The sequence below is a fragment of the Gossypium hirsutum genome, chromosome D11, assembly GCF_007990345.1.
Source record: "Gossypium hirsutum isolate 1008001.06 chromosome D11, Gossypium_hirsutum_v2.1, whole genome shotgun sequence".
Lineage (NCBI taxonomy): Eukaryota > Viridiplantae > Streptophyta > Magnoliopsida > Malvales > Malvaceae > Gossypium > Gossypium hirsutum.
Window position 1 is genome coordinate 47,426,391 of NC_053447.1, and position 22,604 is coordinate 47,448,994.

General features: G+C 33.6%; 1 protein-coding gene and 1 long non-coding RNA gene across 2 annotated transcripts; one reads left to right on the forward strand and one right to left on the reverse strand.

The window, feature by feature from the left end:
* The first annotated feature begins 7,713 nt into the window (after nt 1-7,713).
* On the forward strand, nt 7,714-12,748 carry LOC107913581 (glutathione synthetase, chloroplastic). The gene is made up of 12 exons (XM_016842214.2): nt 7,714-8,120; nt 8,651-8,820; nt 8,979-9,054; nt 9,525-9,655; nt 10,173-10,295; nt 10,391-10,471; nt 10,622-10,702; nt 10,807-10,876; nt 11,119-11,240; nt 11,614-11,753; nt 11,842-12,034; nt 12,447-12,748. Exons 1-12 carry the CDS (start codon nt 7,782-7,784, stop codon nt 12,568-12,570), a joined length of 1,650 nt encoding a protein of 549 aa, XP_016697703.1. The 5' UTR covers nt 7,714-7,781; the 3' UTR covers nt 12,571-12,748.
* Nucleotides 12,749-18,724: 5,976 nt separating this feature from the next.
* On the reverse strand, nt 18,725-19,551 carry LOC121223126 (uncharacterized). The gene is made up of 2 exons (XR_005920540.1): nt 19,416-19,551; nt 18,725-19,304 (listed from the first exon to the last, which is right to left on the reverse strand). It is a non-coding gene; the product is annotated as an uncharacterized lncRNA (long non-coding RNA).
* Between the last annotated feature and the right edge of the window lie 3,053 nt (nt 19,552-22,604).

Sequence of the window (22,604 nt, forward strand, 5' to 3'; positions counted from 1 at the left end):
CAGAGTAATGTTATGGCTAGCACTGGTAGATCGATTAGTGGTTCTAGATGGCAGCTTTGTGTGCATTGTGAACGTAGGCATCTGGGGAGTGTCGTAAGTTGACAAGTGGATGTTATAAGTGTGGTTCGAAAGAATATTTTCTGAGGGATTGCCCAAATAGAGTTGAGGTTTCACAGACTTAGAGTTAGACACCTATTTTTGCGCTTGCTAAAGGCTAAGGTCATGGTAGAGGCAATGAAAGACTAGTTGGACAGTGAATTGTTGCTCACACAGTTGCTTCACAAGTTCAGTCTGGAGGCCCAACTCGATTTTATGCTGTTAGGGAGCCTAAAGATCAAGATCCAACTGATGTTATTGCAGGTACTTTCACTTTGCAATCTATTTCATTGTTTTCCTTGACACCTTTTTACCTTGCCTCATTCAATAGCATAGAGAAATCCCCAGTACATAGTAGGAACATATAAGAACTTAACGGGTCTCCTTGTCTCAAACCAATCGATGGCAAAAAATGCTCAATAATATTCTTATTCACACCCATTATATAAGATACTGAGCAAACACACCTCATAATAAGAGTTATCCAATCAACATGAAAACCCAACCTAGACATCATACCAGCCAAAAGTCTTATTCAACTCAATCATACGCTTTACTCATATCAAGTTTAAGTGCAAAATTACCCTTTCGACTCATTTTCTTTAATTTAAGATAATGCAATACATCATAAGAGATTATCACATTATTTGAGATTTGTCTCCCTGGAATAAAAGCCCTTTAAGCCTCATCAATATAGTACCCGAGCAACCCCCTCATGCACTCAACTAAGACTTTCCCAATAATTTTATAGATAACATTACACAAGTTTATAGGTCTAAATTATGTAATATTTTTTGGCTTCTCAACTTTAAGAATCAAAACTATATGAGTTTTATTAATGTCATCCATTTCTATTTCTCCTTTTAAGATAGACAAACAATATTGAGAAATATGAGGGCCAACAATATGCCAGTACCTTTGATAAAATAGTGTTGGAAAACCGTCAATCCCCAGGGCTTTGAGAGGCACTATCATCTTAACAACATGCCAAATATCCTCCTCAGTAAATGGTTTAAGTAACTCTTCATTCATGCTAGTTGTGATACGCTATTCCACCAACCCCAAGACTCTTTCATAATCACTTGCTTCAGAAGTAATGAACAACCTTCCAAAATGCTCCGAGGTAATCTACAATAAATTCTTGCCATTAATTACCTAACCACCATTGTCCCCCTCTAACCCAATAATCCTATTTCTAGTCTGGCGGTCTACAGTTATTTTATGAAAGAAACTTGTATTCCGATCCTCATTCTTCAACCAGTTGACTCGAGCTTGTAGCTTCCAAAATAATTCCCCCTTATCGGCCTTAAGATTCAAGCCTAATTGGGCGTTTGTGATTTCGGCCAAGACATCATCTGTTGGATCCAGATTATAAAGCTCCAATAATGGTTCCTCTAAATACCTTTGACCTCTCTTTCGTTCTTGTTTTATAAGACAACTCCATTTTTGAAGCTGCTTATCTAGTTGCGCCAACTGTACCAGAATGACATCAGAGGAACATGCCCAACCCTTTTTTACTTTTTCTTCAAAGGACTCTTCTAAACACCAAATGGCCTTAAACCGAAAATTACTAATAGCTCGTCCGTTATCATTCTGAATTCTTTGCCTTGTGTCCACTAGAACTGGGCAGTGGTCAGAAATTGAGTGGCTTAAATGCTCTACCAATTAGCCAAAAAATAGACTCTACCATTCCAGATTCGCAACTCTCTGATCAAGCCTCTCCCATATATTGGTCAAAGAAAACCTTCCTCTCTTCCATGTGTACCACCTACCATTGAATCCCAAATCTTTCAGCCCACAATCTTCCAAAGTCGTTCAAAACTCAGAAATCTGCCGTTCTGAGGTGCAAACATTTCTTTTCAAAAGAATAAGTGATCTCGTTGAAATCCCCCACCACCAACCATGGGGTAGACTGTTCGATACTTAATTGTTTAAGGAGGTTCTACGACAACCATCTATTACGTTCATCGGGATTTCCATAAAAACCCATTAATCTCCAGGTTTCTCCATTTTCATTATCCTGGATATCAAAATCAATGGGGTATTAGGAAAAGGTCCTCAGAGTGGCCAAAGAGTTACCTCTCCATCCCAAAGACAAACCCCCTTTCGAACCTATAGCTCTTATATTGATGTCATTCCCAAATCCATATTTCCTTCTGACTACTTTCATCTTTTTTGAATTTAGCTTTGTTTCCATAAGAAACAAAATTCGGGGATTAATGGCTCTCAATTTGCTCTTGAGCTGATTAAAATTCTGTGGTTTCCTCACACCACAAACATCCAATTTCTTATTGATACCTCTTTCGATATCATTTTCTGATAAAACTACTACTACATCTCTTACTAAACAATTGGTGTTTCTTACCTTTCAAAGTATAAAGTGGATCATTCTCACCATCCAAAACCATATCCATAGGCCCATTTTCAGTCTCAGCCCAACTAATATCCCTAATGTCCATCTTTTGTCGATGGTCAATTCCCATAATTGACGCCTCCTTTTCGAACCCTAAAGGAATAAAATTAGGATTTGGAAAATATTGCTCTAACTTACCCTTTCGCTTACGCCTAGAATCCCTATCTCCCATTAAATTTCAGCCAACAATACCACTTTTCTTATCCACTATTTTGCAAAACGACCCATCCGCCTCTCGCAACCATTGACTCACGATTGAGATTCTTCTTCTCGCCGCCGCATGGGGAGAAATATCCCACCCGAAAACTACTTCGAAGGCTTAAATCTGATTTTAATCGGGCAGAAACTCTCCCCATGACTAAGTTTGCCACAAATGAAACAAAATAAACTCAATTTCTCATACTGAAAACAGGCATAAAAGACACAGTCCTTACCAACTAGAACCTTCTTTTTTCTCTTCAACAGTAAATTCACATCCAACTTAATTTTAATACGCATAAATTTTTGAAAGCTTAATGCTTGGATTGACGTATCATATTCGAGAAACAACCTCAAGAAGTTCCCAAACTGTTTAGCCATTGATTCAAGCATTAAACTTGGAGGCAAATCATGTACTTGGACCCAAAACTCAGTTGAAGATAACAGAACTAACAGTGGGTCTTCCTTCGATTGATTCTTGTACAAAGTCAGCAAATGATTGTTGAAAAACCATGAGGGTTCTAGAAAGTACTCTGTTCATATCTACAACATAGAAGAATTGAAAAAGATACCTTCTCTCACCTAGATTAGAAATACAAATCCCCCAAATGGGATGCCATAAATCGGCTATAATATTAAGCAGGAAAGGGAAATATACCACACTATCTGTCAAACATCACCTCACCAAACAGAATTGGTACTCATTATCCACCATTGGGGCCTCCTCCCTAAACGCATCTTCCTCCTTATCAAGCAGATTCGGATTAGCCAGTTTCTCTTCCATAACATATGAATACAAGAAAACCTAACAAAAACTCACAAGAAAACAAAATCCTAGAACTTTAGCAGACCCGTGCCAAGCGATAGACGAAAACCTGTATCAAGTGACAAACAAAAGAAAAATATTTTCTCAATACAAACATTAAAATATTTTATTGTATGTTATTTTAAAACAAGCATTTGTATTCTAATTTTGTGATTTTTATATACATACACATGTGATATGATTTCTAGTAGTATATGTCAAGACTTTACAAAGTACATACAAAATATCTCAGTTCACTATTTTTCCTAAGAGTCATTTGCAGACTATTTAATATACAAAGATAACTGCTAACTAAAGTTAACAGCTAACTGCCTACCGCTAACAACAAACTAACTACTTTAACTGACTTTAGCTATACAATAGATACTCATAACATGCCTCGATCTTTATTAAGCTTTCCTTTCTCCTTGAGCTTTCCAAGCATTATTGACCACTCGAAGCTGAGTCCTAAATTTGTTGAACATCCCTTCAGATAGCATTTTGTTTGAACATCTGCGATTTGATCTTGGCTGGACACATGACCTACTTGGAGCACCCCACTTGTAACTTTTTCCCTCACAAAGAATAAGTCTAACTCGACATGTTTGAATTTGGAATGCATGACTAGATTCCCTACAACTGCAACAGCAGCTGCACTATCACACCATACCAAGGTTATAGTATTTGGAGCAGAAAGTTCAAACAGTAGGGATTGAATCCAGACCATTTCTGCAGTAACGTGTACAAGACTTCTGTACTCTGCTTCTACTGTAGACCTGGATACCACCTGCTACTTTTTCGAGCTCTAGGACACAGGATTACCTCTAAGAAAAATACAAAAACCAGAGGTAGACCTACGATCATCCGTATCAGATCCCTAGTTGGCATCAGAAAATCGCTCAAGTAAAAAATTTGAGGAACGAGTGAACTATAAACCATAGTCCAACGTCCCTTGAACATACTTCAGGATTCTTTTAACTACTTTAAAATAGGAATCCAACGACTTGTGCATGAACTAACATACTTTATTTACTGAGAAGGTAATTTCTGGCCTTGTGATTACAACATATTGTAATGCCCCAACAATGCTCCTGTAAAGGTGCTCATCTTCAACAGGACTCCTCCCATTAGCTGACAACTTGCAGGTGGTAGTCATTGGTGTAGGGGTGCCCTTTGATCGATCCATGGAGGCCCTTTGAAGAAGCTCTAATATATACTTCTTCTGACTTAGAAAAATACCACCCTTATTGTAAGTGACCTCTATGCCAAGAAAATAATTCAGCTGGCCTAAGTCCTTTAAAGAAAATTAAGCATTCAGACTTTGCACAAAATGATCAATGGCTTTACTATCGTTCCCAGTGACAATGATATCATCCATGTAGATGAGAACATAGACCAACTTTGACCCTGAGTGATGAACAAATAGGGAATTGTCAGCCTTCGAGGCTTCAAATTTGGTAGCGAGCAAAAACTCCTTTAGTTTGTAAAACCAGGCCCGATGTGCTTGTTTAAGGCCATACAAAGCTTTTCGCAACCTACACGACAATTGTTGACCATATACACCTTGTTGTTCGAACCCTAGTGGTTGCACCATATAAGTTTCTTCATGTAAATCACCGTTTAGAAATCGTTGTTAATGTCGACTTGCCTGAGAGCCCATCTAAAAGAAATAGCTAGTGCAAGGACCACTCGTATTGTTGTTGGCTTGACTACAGGACTAAAAGTTTCCTGAAAGTCAACACCTACTTCTTGTAGATATCCCTTAACCACTAATCATCCTTTATATCTTGCAACCGAACCATCAACATACCTTTTTACTCTGAATATCCACTTACATCCAACTGCCCTACGTCCTTCAAGAAGAGAAACAAGGTCCCAAGTATGATTAAAGAGTAATGCATTGTATTCTGCCTGAGTTGCTGCTGTCTAATCAGGGCTTTGAAATGCCTCTAAAATAGATGTAGGTTCCTTCTGAGTCAGAAAGGAAGAAAATGCCTTAGGTTTATAGATGCCACTCTTTGACCTAGTCTGCATAGGATGAAGGTTGACATTGATGGGTTTCCGCGAAGGAGCATCAGACTGATTAACCAAGGAAGGAACATAAACTATTGTTGAGGGATCTTCATGCTGACCTGAAGAAGAAGGTGAACGCAAGTCAAAGGAACCAGTGGGCGAATTAGCCTGAGGAGGACAACTACTTGACCCTGAGGAAGGAGATACCACAGGAACACTATAGTCAGTAGGTAAAACCATAGGAAGATGAAATTTCTGATGATCTGACCAAATAAAGGCCAAAGGTGACTTTGAAGAGAATCTATTTGCAAAAGGATACTGAGACTCATCAAACATTACATGTCACAAAACAAAAATGTGACCATCTTCATCGAGACACTTGTATCCCTTCTGATTAGTGCCAATACTAAGAAAAACACATTTCTTTGATCAAAACTGTGGCTTGTGTTGTTGAAATAGTCTCAAATAAGGAAAGTAGACACATCCAAATACTTTAAGCTGAGAGTAAATGGGTTACAAGTTGTAGAGTTTCCCATAAGGACTGCATTGTTGGAGTATGAGGGTGGGTAGTCTGTTGATTAAGTGAACTGCATGAGCAAAGACATATGACCAAAACCTCAAAGGCATGGATGCCTAAGCTAAGAGAGTAAAGCTCATGTCAACAACCTGCCTGTGTTTTCTTTTAGCAACCTCATTTTGTTCTGAGGTGTGAGAACACGTGACCCTGTGTTGAATACCAAGTCGAGAGAGCTCACTCGAAAGGGCTTGATACTCTCCTTTCCAGTCGCTTTGAAGCATCTTAATGGAACATCCAAACTGCACCTTGACCATTCGATGGAAATGAGTAAAACATTGGAGAACTTCAGATTTTGTCTTGAAAAAGTAAAGCCATGTATATCTACTATGCATATAAACAAATGACACATAGTAGGAAAATCTATTTGATTTCACATATGCTGGTCCCCAAACATCAGAAACAACAAGTTCAAAGGGTGATGAGTACATCATTTTTGAATGATTAAAAGGAAGCTTGTGTGCTTTTCCTAGCTGACAAGAAGAACACACATGAGGTAAACTATTGTGTTTGAAAGGGACATTACAGGTACGTAGCACATAACTCAAGATGTTATTACAAGGGTGGCCCAACTTAGCATGCCACAACATAGGTGAAGAAGTAAGTTGTGCACTGTTGAGAAAAGCGGAGCTAAATTTTTGAGCACCAACGGGCTTTGTAGAAGCTTTGAAAGGGGCAGCATGAGAAACATCGAACTTGTAGAGGCCATTATGTATGTGGCCTACTAGTAGAGTTGTCCCTGCCTGTATGTCCTTCAAAAAACACAAAAATGGGTGAAACTTAAAGTACACAACATTATCCCTTGCAAATTGCCCTACTGACGACAAATTCTTACAGATATTGGGAACATGGAGAACACTTCGGAGATGTAAGAGCCTAGAACCAATTCTTACAGACATTGCAAATTGCCTCTTGTGAACAAGAAATACGAATTATCAACGAGTTGACCATCATTCCCAGAAATGAAGGGTGAGGGAATGGAAATAGTACCTAGAACAAATCCCTTAAGACCATATCCTTCAAGAATCAACACAAGTTGATGTTTCCATAACAGGAAATTATGTTCCCCGAGTTTGATAGTATCATGCTTAGAAAAATACTAAACAATATGCGAAGAAGAATTACTAGAACCATATGAGTGAACTGCTTCACCATTATTAGAGGAATGCCTAGGAGTATCAACTGTTGGAACAGCTTCTGTAGCCATGGCCCCCCAAAAAAATTACACCAAGAACCTAGCTCTTGATACCATGTCAAGACTTTATAATGTATATACAAAATATCTCAGTTCACTATCTTTTCCTAAGAGTCATTTGCAGACTATTTAATATACAAAGATAATTGCTAACTAACGTTAACAGCTAACTGCCTACCGCTAACAACAAACTAACTACCTTAAAGTGACTTTAGCTATACAACAGATACTGATAACAATATAAATATACAAATTTGGTGAGAAAAATATTTTATTTTGAAAATGAATTTTAATTTAACTTATACATATTATATATGTTATTATTTATCAAATTTAAAGATAATGTTTAATTATTTAATACACCTATATTCTAAATATTTATTTACACGGATAGAATTTCTATTTATTATTATTCCCATAACTAGTGTACTTTTTCTGATACGGTTCCTTATTAGTATTTCCGAATGACACCAGGAAAAGCGTCCAAATGGGTGTTGGCCATTCCTCCCTTTCTTCTTGTTCGGTTGACTCACTTTGTATTATTGCTTTTACAGCACAACCAAAAACAAGCTCTTTTTCCAATTCCAACCGGCAAAAGCCTCTCTTTCCCACAAAAAAACACTCCCCTTTTGCTGTTCTAAAAATTGGGACTTTAAACTGCGCGAGAGTAGCTGGGGAGATGGAAATCGGAAAGGGTATTGCTGCAGCAGGAAAACCCATTGTTGATCTTCATGGTATTGATGACGGCTTGATTCAAAAGATTGTATATGATGCTCTTGTTTGGAGTTCTCTTCATGGCCTTGTTGTTGGTGACAGAAATGATCAGGTTTGCCGTACATCAGATTTTTATTATTTAGTTCTTTTTTTTTCTTTTAATTTCTGTATTTACCCTCACATTCAGCGTTCATGTTGATCATTTTATGTTAAACTGAGAGAAAAAAAAACTACAGGAAGAATATGGTTGAAGCAATTTAATTCTTGATGTTTGTTTTTCGGTGAACGAGAAGCCAAAATTTGAACTTAAATTGCACAATTTGCTTGCGTTTTGATTTTAGGGAACTTTTTAGTCCATCAACTGTGAATTGTAGTAAATATGATCGTCCTGAAATCATCGTTGTGCCCTATTATTTTGTAATTGTTAGTTCATTTTCATCCCCACTACTCTGTTAGGATTCTTCTTATTGAAATGAATTTCTTTTGCAATTCTGTCACTATCTTTTGATGTTAATTTTTTTTTTTTACATCTGGTTGACATCATAATTTGAATTTAGGGAGTTAGGGAAGGTGCTCTAAGTAAAGGTGTGAGTTATATTAGTTTTTGTGTGCTTGAATTCGATGGGCTGGGTCTAATTGCAGAGATCTGGGAAACTACCTGGTGTTGGCATGGTGCACGCTCCAATTGCTTTGTTGCCCACGTCATTTCCAGAATCTCACTGGAAACAAGCATGTGAACTAGCTCCAATTTTCAATGAACTAATCGATCGTGTAAGTTTAGATGGAAAGTTTCTGCAAGACTCCCTAGCTAGGTATGCTCTCACTCTCCCTCAATGGTTTTGTTGTTATGCACACGCTTTCTTCTTATAACTGCAATCAAGTGATGTGCAAGTTTCTGAATCATAATTCAACTTGTCCTGTGAGAATACTGTTTGCTTGAAGTTGATATTGTCAATGCTTAACATTGCAGGACCAAAAAAGTGGATGCTTTTACCTCTAGACTTTTAGACATTCATTCCAAGATACTAGAAATGAACAAGAAAGAGGTAAGTGGGTAACATTTATGGATATTTGGTTTTTAATAATGTGGGAAGGATTTATTTTGATTTAGGCAGTGGAGTGTTTTAATGTCCAGATTGAGATGTACTCCTAGTATCTCTGTGCACCTACCTTTCGTTCATCTCACCCTTTGTCATTTTTTCAACAAGTGTTTCATTTTTCCTTTCTGCGATAAGCTGTAAACTAGGTCCTGTTAAGAACAAAAAGCTACTTAATGAGATCTTATCTTTCCCTGGTGTGTTAAAGATTGGTAAAACTTGTTTATAAGAATGGAATTCTTTTTGAAGATTTAGTGATATTATGTTTTTTGTGAAATGAAACAAATACTATAAGGTCAATCATCGGTACATATTAAATTGTTTTCGTATATTTGCCAAATGATTTGCTCTAAATGTGGAAATCAATGCCGTTTTTTTATTACACCTAAGATTCTAATCATATTCAGTTTTTGAAACAGGAAATACGCTTGGGTTTGCATCGATCAGATTACATGCTTGATGAGAAAACTAAATTACTCCTCCAAATAGAGTTTAACACAATTTCATCTTCGTTTGCTGGTCTTGGTTGTCTTGTGACTGACCTTCACAGGTTGAGCCAATAAGCATTTTACCTAAGTATCTCCATCATAACTTCATTTTTATTTGCCTAAGTTTGAATATTATGTGCTGTAATTTCCATATTGAATGAACCTTATTGAGAAAGGCATTCAAATGGTGTGTGTTTGTTCTTGTCACTTCAACTGTGTTCTTTTGCCATGCAAAGAAAAATCTGAGGCGTAGATAGATATCTTATAATTATAGTCAAGGTTCTTTGTTAGGGTTTTTACTCTGGTAGTGATCAATTACTAGAGAAAGTTTCACTAGCCTGTGTTTATTGCTAACCTTAATTGAAAAAAACATAACCATTGTAGGTGTGAAACTTAATATCAATGTTGCACTTTCAGTATGCCCCTAATATTTGAAATATAGCAGCATAAAGGAGTAATAGAAATATTTGTTGGTGTACTGATGCAAAAGCTTGAAAGATATTCTGAATTGCTTATGCATTGTTCAGCGAACTAAATTATCAACAAGTATTTTCTCAACCATTGCTAGTCATTTTGCAGGACCCTACTTAATGACTACGGAGAAGACCTTGGTTTAGATTCTAAAAGGATCCCAGGAAACACTGCAACTGGGCAGTTTGCTGAGGCATTGGCTAAAGCTTGGACTGAATATAATAACCCCAGGTTAACTTTCAAAGAATATACCCTGATGGTTCTTGTCTTCCTGCAACCATTGAAGTCATGTTGCTGCTTATAATATCTTTTTTTGAGGTGTACAGGGCTGTAGCTATGATTGTTGTTCAGACTGAAGAACGCAATATGTATGACCAGCATTGGCTTTGTACAGTGTTGAAGGAAAGATATCCTCTTTAATATGTCTATTGGTTGAATAAATATGGTAAAACCTTTTTGTAGTAAACATGTTTAGATGGTTATTATTATTATTATTATTAGTTAGAAAGCTTTGATCCAAAGTTCACTTGGCATTGCATTCCTTAGCTTGGTATCACATATAATGTGAGAACTATCAGGAAAACACTGGCTGAAATTGATAGCGAAGGCCAACTTCTGCCTGATGGCACATTTCTTGTGTATGTATCTTCAGACTACTGCATAGAGTTGATTTTTCTTATTAGATTCTAGAATTAGCATGCCCAGCTTCTTGTGTTAATGTCTGAAATTCTTGCACCTGTAGAGGTGGCCAAGCAGTTGCAGTTGTCTATTTTAGAGCAGGGTATGCACCTACTGACTATCCTTCAGAATCAGTAAGCAATTCAACTTTTTTTTTCTTTTTGCTCCTTGTCACACACACGATTTTGATGGTTGCTTTTCATGTTATTCTAAAATAGCCACTATCACTAGTATGATTTTGATGGATTCTTTTTTTATCTTGTCATTTTCAGACTTTATACACTATGAAGTGTTCCCCTTTGCTAATTACAGCAACATTAGACTTATTTTTTTCTGTTTGTGCTTCTGATGTGTTTGTTACATTTAAAATTTTTAGGAGTGGAGAGCTCGACTGCTAATGGAGCAATCTTCAGCTATCAAGTGCCCGTCAATATCATATCATTTAGCGGGAACTAAGAAGATTCAACAAGAACTTGCAAAACCTAATGTGCTTGAGAAGTAAATAATTCTATAGTTTCTCTACAAATAATGTTTTAGCAAAATATTCTACCCAAGTTATCAATGGATTTATCACTTAACTGAGTTAGACTTAGAAACATCCTCTTGAAAGATTTATTGCCAGTGACTAGAGGTTGCTTAGCTTTATAATTATGTAGGGAACTTTTTTCCCTTTCACATGAAATCTCAAAACTTCATTGCATTTACTGTTTATTCAACGTAAAAAGTGGCAACTCCAAAATTTATGGAGCTAGGATATTGGAAGATTATAGCGTGCTTTTTTCTTGATAGTGCAATAATATTAGTCTAAATTTTTAGTGAACAATTACCTCGAGTTGTACGTTTTTTATGTTTCTCTTCTCCATGCATGTAGGTTCCTTGAGAGCAAAGAGGATATCGCCAAACTGCGGAAATGCTTTGCTGGACTGTGGAGTTTGGTTGACTCAGACATCACCAAGAAAGCAATAGAAAAACCTGAGTTATTTGTCATGAAGCCTCAAAGAGAAGGAGGAGGTTCTATATCTTAAAAACTTTAGAATATAAATATTGTTCTTCATTGTGATTCTTTTAGTTGAGAATCGAGTCTTCGGTTCCACTTCAGGGAACAATATCTATGGTGATGATGTGAAAGAAACCCTTCTACGATTGCAAAAGGAAGTGTCTGAAGAAGATGCTGCTTATATACTTATGCAGAGGATTTTCCCAGCTGTTTCTCCCACATTTTTGATTCGTGATAGCATTTGTCATAAAGATCATGCCATATCAGAGCTTGGGGTATACAGTGCTTACTTAAGGTATATCTTAGTAGTTTGTTTCACCCCTTCACTGCAGTTTGTGTCGTTTACATGCAAATTGTATTAAATTCTCCCTTTACTTATCAATCCCGAATGGGAATAAAAGGAAAAGAAAAGGTTCAAAATTATGTTACTCGGATTCAGGTGCAAGTGCTGGATGTGAGTATATAACCAACATGGGTAGGTTTAATATGCCCAAAGTTTTTCCTTATATTTATAGGATCTTTGGAAGGTCATATTTATATACCCATGTATTATGTGTCGAACACAAATATCTAAAATGATACTTTAAGAAAATGAAGAGTCTGGTAACGTCATTTGAAATGGTTTTCACATCTTTAAAGCTTTACCCTTTTACTCTCAACATTTCTCATTTTGGATGCACCGGAGAGTCACCAGTTTGCCCTTGCAGGAACAAGGAGAGTGTCATCATGAATGACCAATGTGGCTACTTGATGAGGACCAAGGTATCATCATCGAACGAAGGAGGGGTTGCAGCCGGATTTGCGGTCTTAGATAGTATATATTTGACTTGATGAACCAAGTTTTGTTGTTACCACTCATGGAGTTATTTACAGGACACTCAGCTTGGCAAATAATGGTCCTCGTTATCTTGAAACATCGAGAAGAGCTCTTCAGGTACTGTCTTGATATTAATTGTTCCGTACTAATATTGGAAAAAATTGAAATAATATCAAAATTGTATCATTGTTATTTTGGTTTGGTTTAATGTCTTTGTTATTTTGGTTTTGGTTTAATGTGTAAGAGGTTTTTGTACTTTTTTTTAATTAAAAATTTAGATCTTGTACAAATTTCGCTTTAAAGGATATATGTTTTTTTTTGGTCAGTTTCACCTTTGTTCTTTCTTTTGAGTTAAATCCGGCTTTCAATTTTTAAAGAAAAGCTGATTTTGACCCTCAACTTTTTTTTAAAAAGAGTAAAATTGATTTTGAGATACCGGCTAAAATGATTTTTTTTTTATATAATACTTTGCATGGTAATTTATGTGTATTTTTATAAACTTTATATATATATTAATTTGATTTTTTATATTTTCTAAATATTTATAAACGTCCACATAAGACAAATAATATAATGTTAGCATGAAGTGTACGTGGATTGTTAGGTGGGTTCTTTCTTGCCTTAAGACTTAAAACATCAAAGCTAGGGGTATGAAATAGGGGAGCTATGTCTCGGGATCAAGTCTCAAGACATGAACTTCAATGTATTAAGATACATTGTTGAATTTGACACATTGAGTTCGGATTCAAATTCTAACTCTGTATTTGACTTCGTTTAACTTTGAAATCCTTTAAATAGATCACTTAATATTGATTAATCATGTTTATGGTTATAGTTGTGAATGTTATGGAAATTATTATGATGGAATGGCAAATTAATTGTTGAAATAAATTAAGATGGCCTAAGTTGCTTCGACAACGTGATGTGACATCAAGCATTCAAATCTAACGATCGGACCGAGTGTGGGTGTCATATTTAGTGCTCTCAATGGAATGTCATATTATTTGATGAAATGAATTGAAATAGTTTGAGTTGCTCTGGCAATGTAATGAAGTTATGCATTCAGATTAGGCAACCAGGTTGAGTGTGGGGTCTCACATTTACTGGTATGAACTTCATTAGAAAAATAATGTTTTAGTCAGTATTTTTGTTAAAGAAAATAATGATTTGGCACTTTTTAATAACTTAATGATAAAATTTAACTTAAAAAACTGAAGATTATATTGATAAAAATATATAAAATTTAAGGATTAAATTTTTTATTTAAATATTTTTATCTCTCGCAATTTTTCCATTGCAATGGTTAACCTATTAAAAAAATAGGAACTTTTTTGGACATTTATAGTTTTTGTAAATTTCATCTTTTTACTCTTTATAATTACATAAAAAAATTAAAAAGTAAAATATTTTCATATTTTCAATAAAAATTTTAAAATTTTATAGAAATTTTTATATTTTTCATAATTTTTGAAATTCTTTTAAAAAATTATCTTTTAAAAATTTTTAAGATTTTTAGTTGGAATACTAAAATTAAAAATTAAAAATTAAAAATTTTCATGTACTTTTAAAGGATATGAACTAAAACAAAATTAATTAAAAAGGTTATTTTTCTTTTCTTTTAAATAAAATGCTAAATCAACAACATTAACGATAAAATTGGACAAAAAGATGAAGAATTTTAAATAATTTTTTAAAAGAAAATATGAAGATTTAAACATTTTATTTTTGCATCAGTTCATAATTTGTAATTGAGTTTTGCCTTCTTCGTAATTTACCTCCTCAGCTAAAAAATATGCGAAATAAAGATGGGTGTGGGAGGACCAAAGATGTTATTACAAGGTAGATGGACAAGAAAGGCTGGATTCGAGCACTCAATGATGGCTCAACGGCAGTCATATATATATATATATATATATATTTGTTTAGGTTCCAATTTAGTTGATGTTAACTACATTTTCTCCCAATTCTATTAAATAAACACCATTGCTAAATAATTAATAAGAAAAAGTTATGTAAGGTTGCTAAAAACCTTCAACTTCACTTTTCAAATGAAATGCTTTCTTGAGGTAATTAACCAAATGCTATTTGACAAATTAGGCAGACATATATTCTATTTTCATTTTACCTTCAATATATATAGTGTTGTAGTTATTTAGCTTTTTAGCCCATACCCATTTCATGGTAGAGGAGACATTGGTTTATTCAAATTGATTAAATTTCAACTTTCTCACATTTATTTTATGACTCATTCATATTTTGTTCATATATATATATGTGAAACTATGACCCTACAAGGAGATTACTGCAATTTGGGGTTAAATCAAATAATAGAACTTGAGTGACAAAGACACACCACCCAGATGATAACATGTTGAAATTAAATTGCATAATTGCTGTGGAAATTAGGAAACATGGAGAATCTGAAGCACACAAGGAACCTCTCTCAGCAAACCTACATTGTCTTTTTGTAAATCCCCTCTTTTGTATTTAATCCTTCCAACTCCTCACCTACCAATGAGTTGAGTGCTAGACTCACTTCTCCAAATGGGGTGGTTTCGTTCCCTCTTCTCCCCATTCAAGAGGCTCTGGAATCGCCTTCATTCTCGCCGCACGAGAGGTAAGTTTTCCGGTCACATTGTATTTATCGTGGTTACATATTTATTTCCACCAATCGAAACTCGTTTGAGGTGCAGGAAGAGGAATATACATCCTGTACAAGGATGTGAAGTCATGCCCATGCGAGGATGTTCAAGTGTTGTGGTCAATACTGGTGCACTCTCAAACCGCTGCTTTGCCTTCGAAACGAAGTGAAGCCTCCATTTCCCGAGTAAACCATCATTGTCCATAACACTCTTCCTCTTTTCCCTTTCCTCTACATATAATACTCACCTGCTTTTCATTTTATATCATATCTGTAACTGTAAGGTCTAATTCTACTCCCAATCCTTATATTCTTAGAACTTTTGAAATTTAATCCCTACGCATTTGTCCAATTAATAACACTATTGTTGAGGGGTCCGGCCCTCAACACGTCCAGTATTGTTTTTTACTGTGATTTTATCTCCGAACTTTATTGAGAGTTCCAATAAGTTCACAAAAAAGTCTCAAAATGCTTGAACAAGCTAAACCATGAAAACATAAAAAATCGTGCATAGAAAACCACATTGCTAAAATCTGCCTTAAACTTACACTCTGCTTGCGTTTTGCAAGGGAGAGAGAGAAAATGAAATACTAATACAAGAAACTGAATTTGATGGATTTAACAGCAGGCTTGTTCAAGAGCTTCAGCTGGGTTTGAACTTGCTGATTTTGGGTAGTAGTACTAGTGAATACCATCTCTATAAAGAGAACCATGAAGACGCACCACATGAAAAACAGCCTCCTCCTCCTCCTGCTTTCTAAATATTGTATCCCCATAGTCGTTAGCTACAAACTAATGGTACCTAAAGGGTTATGGCATGAAATAAAAAAAGTACGGGGGTAATTAACATTCAACTCAGTTGTTATAAAGCACAAGAATCTTGTTAAAATAAAGTGGTGAAATGAGGAAGATGGATTCTAAATTTTCTTCTTTTTTGTTTCACTCTCTTCTTCTTGGTCTTCTTCCACTAGGGGTGAGCATTCGATCGAATCGAATCGAAAATTTTCGAGTTAATTGAGTTTTCGAATCTCATTTTATCATCCTAACTTTATTTGAAGTTTTTTCGAATCGAGTTGAGTGAGATGGAATTCGAATCGAATATATTTGTTCGAGTTAAATTTTAAAAAATAATTTTGGGTCCTTGTAATCATTGTCACCCATCGTAATAAAATTTGTCCACCTTAATCAAATTTTTTATTAACTTTCATCACCTCATAATTTATTTATTAATTTTTTATATATTGATTAGCTTCTTTGCTTGTTTAGTTGTTTCAATTATCTTCAGATTCTTGTCATTATGTATTTTGGAATTAAAAAATATATTAAATGTAAAAATATTATAGTTTGATATTCGAATTATTCGAGTTATTCGAATTCAAAAACTCAACTCGATTCGAACTAGAAATTTGAAAACAAAATTCGAGTTGATTCAAATAACTCGATTAACTCGAATAACTCGAATAACTCGAATAACTCGATTCGTTTAACTCGAAATTCAAATTTTTTTTCGAATCGAATCGAGTTTTACTCACCCCTATCTTCCACTACCAACAGTTTTCAGTGGAAGTTACTCATGCAGCTAGAAAAGATCTGAGAGAGAAATGACAGAATAGAAAGAAGAAAAAAGAGAAGAAATCGAGAGGAAGAAGAATACTGATACTATGCTTAACAAATTCGGCAACAAACAAGATATTAGAAAACTTTAATAACTGAAATTAATATAAAAAATTCAATACAAACTTATAATCAACAACATGTCAGGGACTAATCTATAATTTTTCCATTTCTACAAACATCCTCCTGTTGGTTTAAATCCCAATTTAAATCATAATTTTAATTCAATTATCAATTCCAAACAACATATAATAACATACTATTAGTTCAATTTTATTTACCAGGTATTCACTAAAATTTTGTATTTTATTCAATTTAGTCCTTAAAATCGAATTTGTCAAAATTTCCAAATTTGAGTTTCAATTTTGAAACTAATCTCAATTTCATCCTTATACATCCCTATAATATTTAAAATTATAGAAATTTAACCTAAATTTCAAAATATTTACACTTCAATCCCTATACTTAAAACTTACAAATTTCACTTTACAAATTAATCATTTTTCATATCTAAGCTCAAGATCTATCAATTTAGTACCAAAAGCTTCAAGATTTAACAATGAAACTTTTATAAACTTTAACAGTTTTGCAAAATAGTATCCGGACTAACTAAATCAAGCTTCCAAGATCTCAAAATAGTAAAAATTATAAGAAAATGACTTGAATAACTTACCAAATTAAGGGATGAAAGCTTAAAACTTTGAAACCCTATTTAAGGGATGAAAGCTTAAAACTTTGAAACCCTATTTCCCCTTGTTCGTAGGTGAGCGTTTGATCAAATCGAGTCGAATCGAATGAAAAAATTACGAGTTAATCGAGTTAACGAGTCCTATTTTATCATCCTAACTTAATTTAAACTTTTTTCGAATTGATTCAAGTGAAATGAAATTCGAGTGGAGTCGAATCGATTGAATTTGTTCGAGTTGAATTAAAAAAATTAAACATGTTAAATTAAAATCTTGTTACAGTATAACTAATTCCATTTTAATACACATAAATTTGAAACCATATATATTTGAAAACTTTTTCAAAGCAAAATAATAAAAAATAGTTTAGTATGATAAACTTGAATCATTAATTAACTTATTCAAGTCTCCAAAATTCTTATTCTATAAAATTTTTAATTTTTTAACTTTCTTTATATATTTTTTAAATTTTTAAAAAATATAAATTTTGAATTTTTCTTTTTTTGTTAAGAGAGACCAATTTACTCATTTTCAAACTTGATAGGAATCAAAAGGGTATTTACACCAATTTATTATTAGAATTATTCAAGTTATTCTAATTGTAAAATTCAACTCGATTCGAACTTAAAACTCGAATTACTTATTTGATTTGACTTGAATAATTCGAATAACTCTATTTGATTAACTCAAAATTTAAAATATTTTTCTCATCGATAAAAGTTTTGCTCACCCTTATGGATTGAATTTCATTTCTTTTAAATTTTCCTTAGATTTTTAATTAATTATTAATTAATCATAATTTAACTTAATTAATTCCAATTAGTTTAACTTAATCTTAATTAAGCAATTATAGGTGGAATCCTACGTCATTGTCCACTGCTTGTACCAATTACTCAATTGGTCCTTGAACAATTTAAAAATTCATACTGATTAAATTTTTACCACTTTTACGATTTAATTATTATACTTCAATTAATCACTAATTCGATAAAATTTTCTATCCAAAATTTAATTAATCTATATAATAATTTCATAAATATTTAATAAAAACATTTATGAATCGGTTTATAGAAACGAAGTCTCGATACATTATTTTTCACACCACTAATTTTAAAAAACATTTGTACATTAACTACTATTTAAGTAATAAATTTGTCAGACCAAAATTTAATATAATACTAAAATAGAGTTGTAAATATTAATCAATAAAATTTAATGAATCCATCCTTAAAAATCAAAATTTCAAAACCACGAAAAAACAGAGTTGTTACAATTATCCTACTAACTTTGGTTTCTCTGTTTCATTATCATTTTTTCATCATCACCATCCTTTATCATCTCTTCAACCACCACCATTGCCACCATCATCATCTTCTTCTCTGACACCATCCCTTAAGATCTCACATGGCACTCAATCGACACACGAGAAAGGAAAGAAAAAGCAGTAAGGATTTTCAAACTTAGAGTCGAAAGAAAAATAGAGATAGAATGAAAACAAAAACTGAAAGCCCTATCTTTTGCCGTAAACCTCGTCGAAAATTTGGTCACCAAGGAAACAGAAATGATACAGGATACTTGCTAATGTTGATCGTTTCCTCTTTCAAAATTTCAACTCACTTTATATTGAAGAAAATGGCGAGATTAATGAAAAGAGAAGTGACCTATGAAGCATCGACACGGGAAAAACCCCCTCGTACTAGTGTCGTACTGGTGTCTGACACGGACACGCCGCTGGCATGGCCGCATACGTACCGGACACACGTCAATGCGTATAAAAAAAGGGGACACTACCAGACTTTCTTTTGGCCTGAATTAGAAACGGAAAAAAAACCCATATACAAGAATTGAACTTTAGAAAACAGATAAAAAGAAAAACTTTAACATTTAATCGTGATAATTTATGGGATTTTTAACATACCTATCTTCTTTGGAGTCGATTTGCTTATATGAAGATGATGATGCTGGAGGTTTTGTAGATAAATGTTTTGCAGAGAAAAAATACAGAGGCAAAGGTAAAGGCATTAAATGAGGAGGGAAAAAACGGGGTAGAAAATATTTTTATTTTTTTAATTTTAAAATACTTTTAAAATATTTTTTTAATTTTTTTTATTTTAAAATATTTTTAAAATAATTTTAAAATACATTTTTAATTTTTTTTTATTTTAAAATATTTTTAAAATATATTTTTTTAATTTTTAAAATAAATTTTTAGTATTTATTTAAAAAACGGGCCGGGCCGGATTGGGCCCGGACTTATGAATTTTTTCCCGGGCCGAGCCTGGCAAAATTCTAAGCCTATATTTCGGGCCGAGCCGGGCCCGAGCCTAGGACCCGGGCTAAAATTTTTTCTGGGCCCGGCCCGGCCCATGAGCAGCTTTATGTTTGCGTAAGAAAGAAAGAAGTAGTTAATGTATTATATAGTTATAATGGGGTAAGAAAGTCAAAAACAAATTATAGTAGTATAAAAATAGTGAAAGTATAATAAAAACATGTGAGACCTATATAAATTAGATTTAAAATATTTTAAAAAATTAATTTTAATTATAAATTAATAAATATATGTGTGACCTAAATTCTTTTTAAATAAAATAAGGCATTGTTTGTAAGTCAAGTTAAACAAAATATAATTTCTTTCTAAAAGATTTTCTTTATAAAAGATTTAGTATTTATTAGTATAATATATTTTACATTTATTAGCATAATTTAGTTGACCTATGAATTTAATTTATAAATATATGAGACTCATTATAATAAGAGTATATATAATATTTGTCTAGTTAATGTATTTATTACATTAAAAATATTTAAAAAATTAATTTTAATTATAAATTAATAAATATATGTGTGACCCAAATTCTTGTTAAATAAAATAAGATATTGTTTGCAAGTCAAGTTAAACCAAATATATTTCCTTTCTAGAAGATTTAGTATTTATTAGCATAATTTATTTGACGTACGAATTTAGTCTATAAATAGACACTTTTACAATATTAGAAAATACATCCAATAACCGATTAGAACTCAACCCTTTTTGGAGAATCTTGTATTTACGTTTTGAGAGTTATTTATTTTTAGGTTTTGGGGTTTAGTTTTCATCTCAATTTCTTCCACTATTTTTACTTGTTCGTTGTTTAATTAGGTCGATCACCAACATTAATTATGACATTTCAAAGTGGTAGTGGAAGTGTTGACTCATCAAATAATGTTACTAATCTCAAGATGATATTAGTAAGACTCCTCTTTGGAGATATGTTACTAAATTACCAAAAATCGTTGAAAGAGGTGGGAATGTTAGTTCTGTGTGTAATTTTTGCAATGCTACATTTAAGGGGTCATACTCTAGGGTTAAAGCACATTTATTGAAACTAAGTGGGCAATGAATTCGAGTGTGTCCTAGCGTAACACTAACACATCTTGCTGAAATGCAAAAAATAGTTGAAGATGCGAAACTTATGTTGTAACAAAAAATAGTCCCATTGCCACCTAGTTCTCAAACACTAGCATATTCCGTTGGGCAAAACACAACCTCACTTCAAGGGCATAGTTTAGGTTCTAAAAGAAGAAAATGCCCTTTAGAACAATCGTTCAACCTAACTGCTTGAGAGAATTTAGATAGTGAAATTGCTCGAATGTTCTATTCTGGTGGATTGCCTTTTCATCTAGCTAGGAACCCTCATTATGTGAACGCAGTCACCTTAACTAGTAAGAATTCGATTCCGGGTTACATACCTCAGGGGTATAATGCTTTAAGGACTACATTGTTGTAAAAAGAACGAGCAAACATAGAGAGGTTGTTACAACCTATAAAGGGAATGTGGAGGGAAAAAGATATTAGTCTTATATGTGATGGATGGACGGATGCACAAAGACGACCATTGGTTAACTTTATGACCATTTTTGAAGGTAGAGTTGTTTTCTTAAAACCCGTCAATTGTGAAAAGGAATATAAGGATAAGTTTTACGTAACAACTTTAATTAAAGATGCCATAAGTGAGGTTGGGGCACAAAATGTTGTTCAAGTGATAACCAACAATGCACTAGTTTGTAAAGTTGCGGGATCATTGGTAGAGACACAACATCCTCATATCTTTTGGACACCTTGTGTAGTACATACTCTTAATCTTGCTTTTAAAAATATATGTGCTGCAAAAAACATCGAAAAGAATGAGGTTACATATGATGTTTTGTGTTGGATAAATAATGTTGGTGATGATGCTATCTTTATAAGAAACTTTATAATGAATCACCCTATGAGGTTGGCAATATAAATTCTTTTGTGCCTTTGAAATTACTTCTTGTTGCGGATACTCGATTTGCTTCTATGATTGCGATGTTAAAAAGATTCAAGCTCATTAAATGGGGTCTCCAAAATATGGTTACTAGTGATGAATGGTCTACTTATAGAGAAGATGACGTTTCCAAAGCCTATTTGGTGAAGGAAAAAAAATTTGGATGACCTTTCGTGGGATAAGGTTGATTATATCCTTACTTTTACAGAACCTATATATGATATGCTTCGAATTATGGATACAGATAAATCTACTCTTCACTTGGTTTATGAGATGTGGGATGAAATGATCGAAAAAGTGAAGACAAGCATTTATAGGCATGAAGGGAAGAAAGGAGACGAGAGATTAATCTTGTATGAAGTCATATATGATATTCTTATTGATCAATAGACTAAGAGTAGTACACCACTTCATTGTATGACTCATTCTTTAAATCGAAGGTAAACTTAGATAACATATATTCCATTTATACTTGTTTTTATTCTTTTATACTTGTTTTATTTATTATCAATTAAAAAAATTTAAATTTATTTGTTTACATAGGTATTATTGTCATGATTGACTTAATGAGGTTCCAAATCACCTTCTTCCACATAAAGATGTAGAAATCTCAGAGGAAAAGAATAAGTGCTCAAGAAGATATTTTCCTTCTATCGAAGAAAAGAAGATGATTTTCCAAGAGTTTGCGAGATTTTCGGGAGCACTAGATTTTTTTTGATTCATTTGGTTCACTACAAGATAGATGGCTTTTGGATACCAAGTCTTGGTGGTTAGTTCATGGGGCTTCAATACCTTTGTTCCAAAACTTAGCTTTGAAA

Bases quoted from the DNA above. Each gene is read 5' to 3' on its own strand.
- LOC107913581 (XM_016842214.2), top strand. From the start codon at position 7,782: ATGGGTGTTGGCCATTCCTCCCTTTCTTCTTGTTCGGTTGACTCACTT. The intron at 8,821-8,978 runs GTATGCTCTCAC...TTAACATTGCAG, and splicing joins CTGCAAGACTCCCTAGCTAG to GACCAAAAAAGTGGATGCTT. The intron at 10,703-10,806 runs GTATGTATCTTC...TTGCACCTGTAG, and splicing joins CCTGATGGCACATTTCTTGT to AGGTGGCCAAGCAGTTGCAG.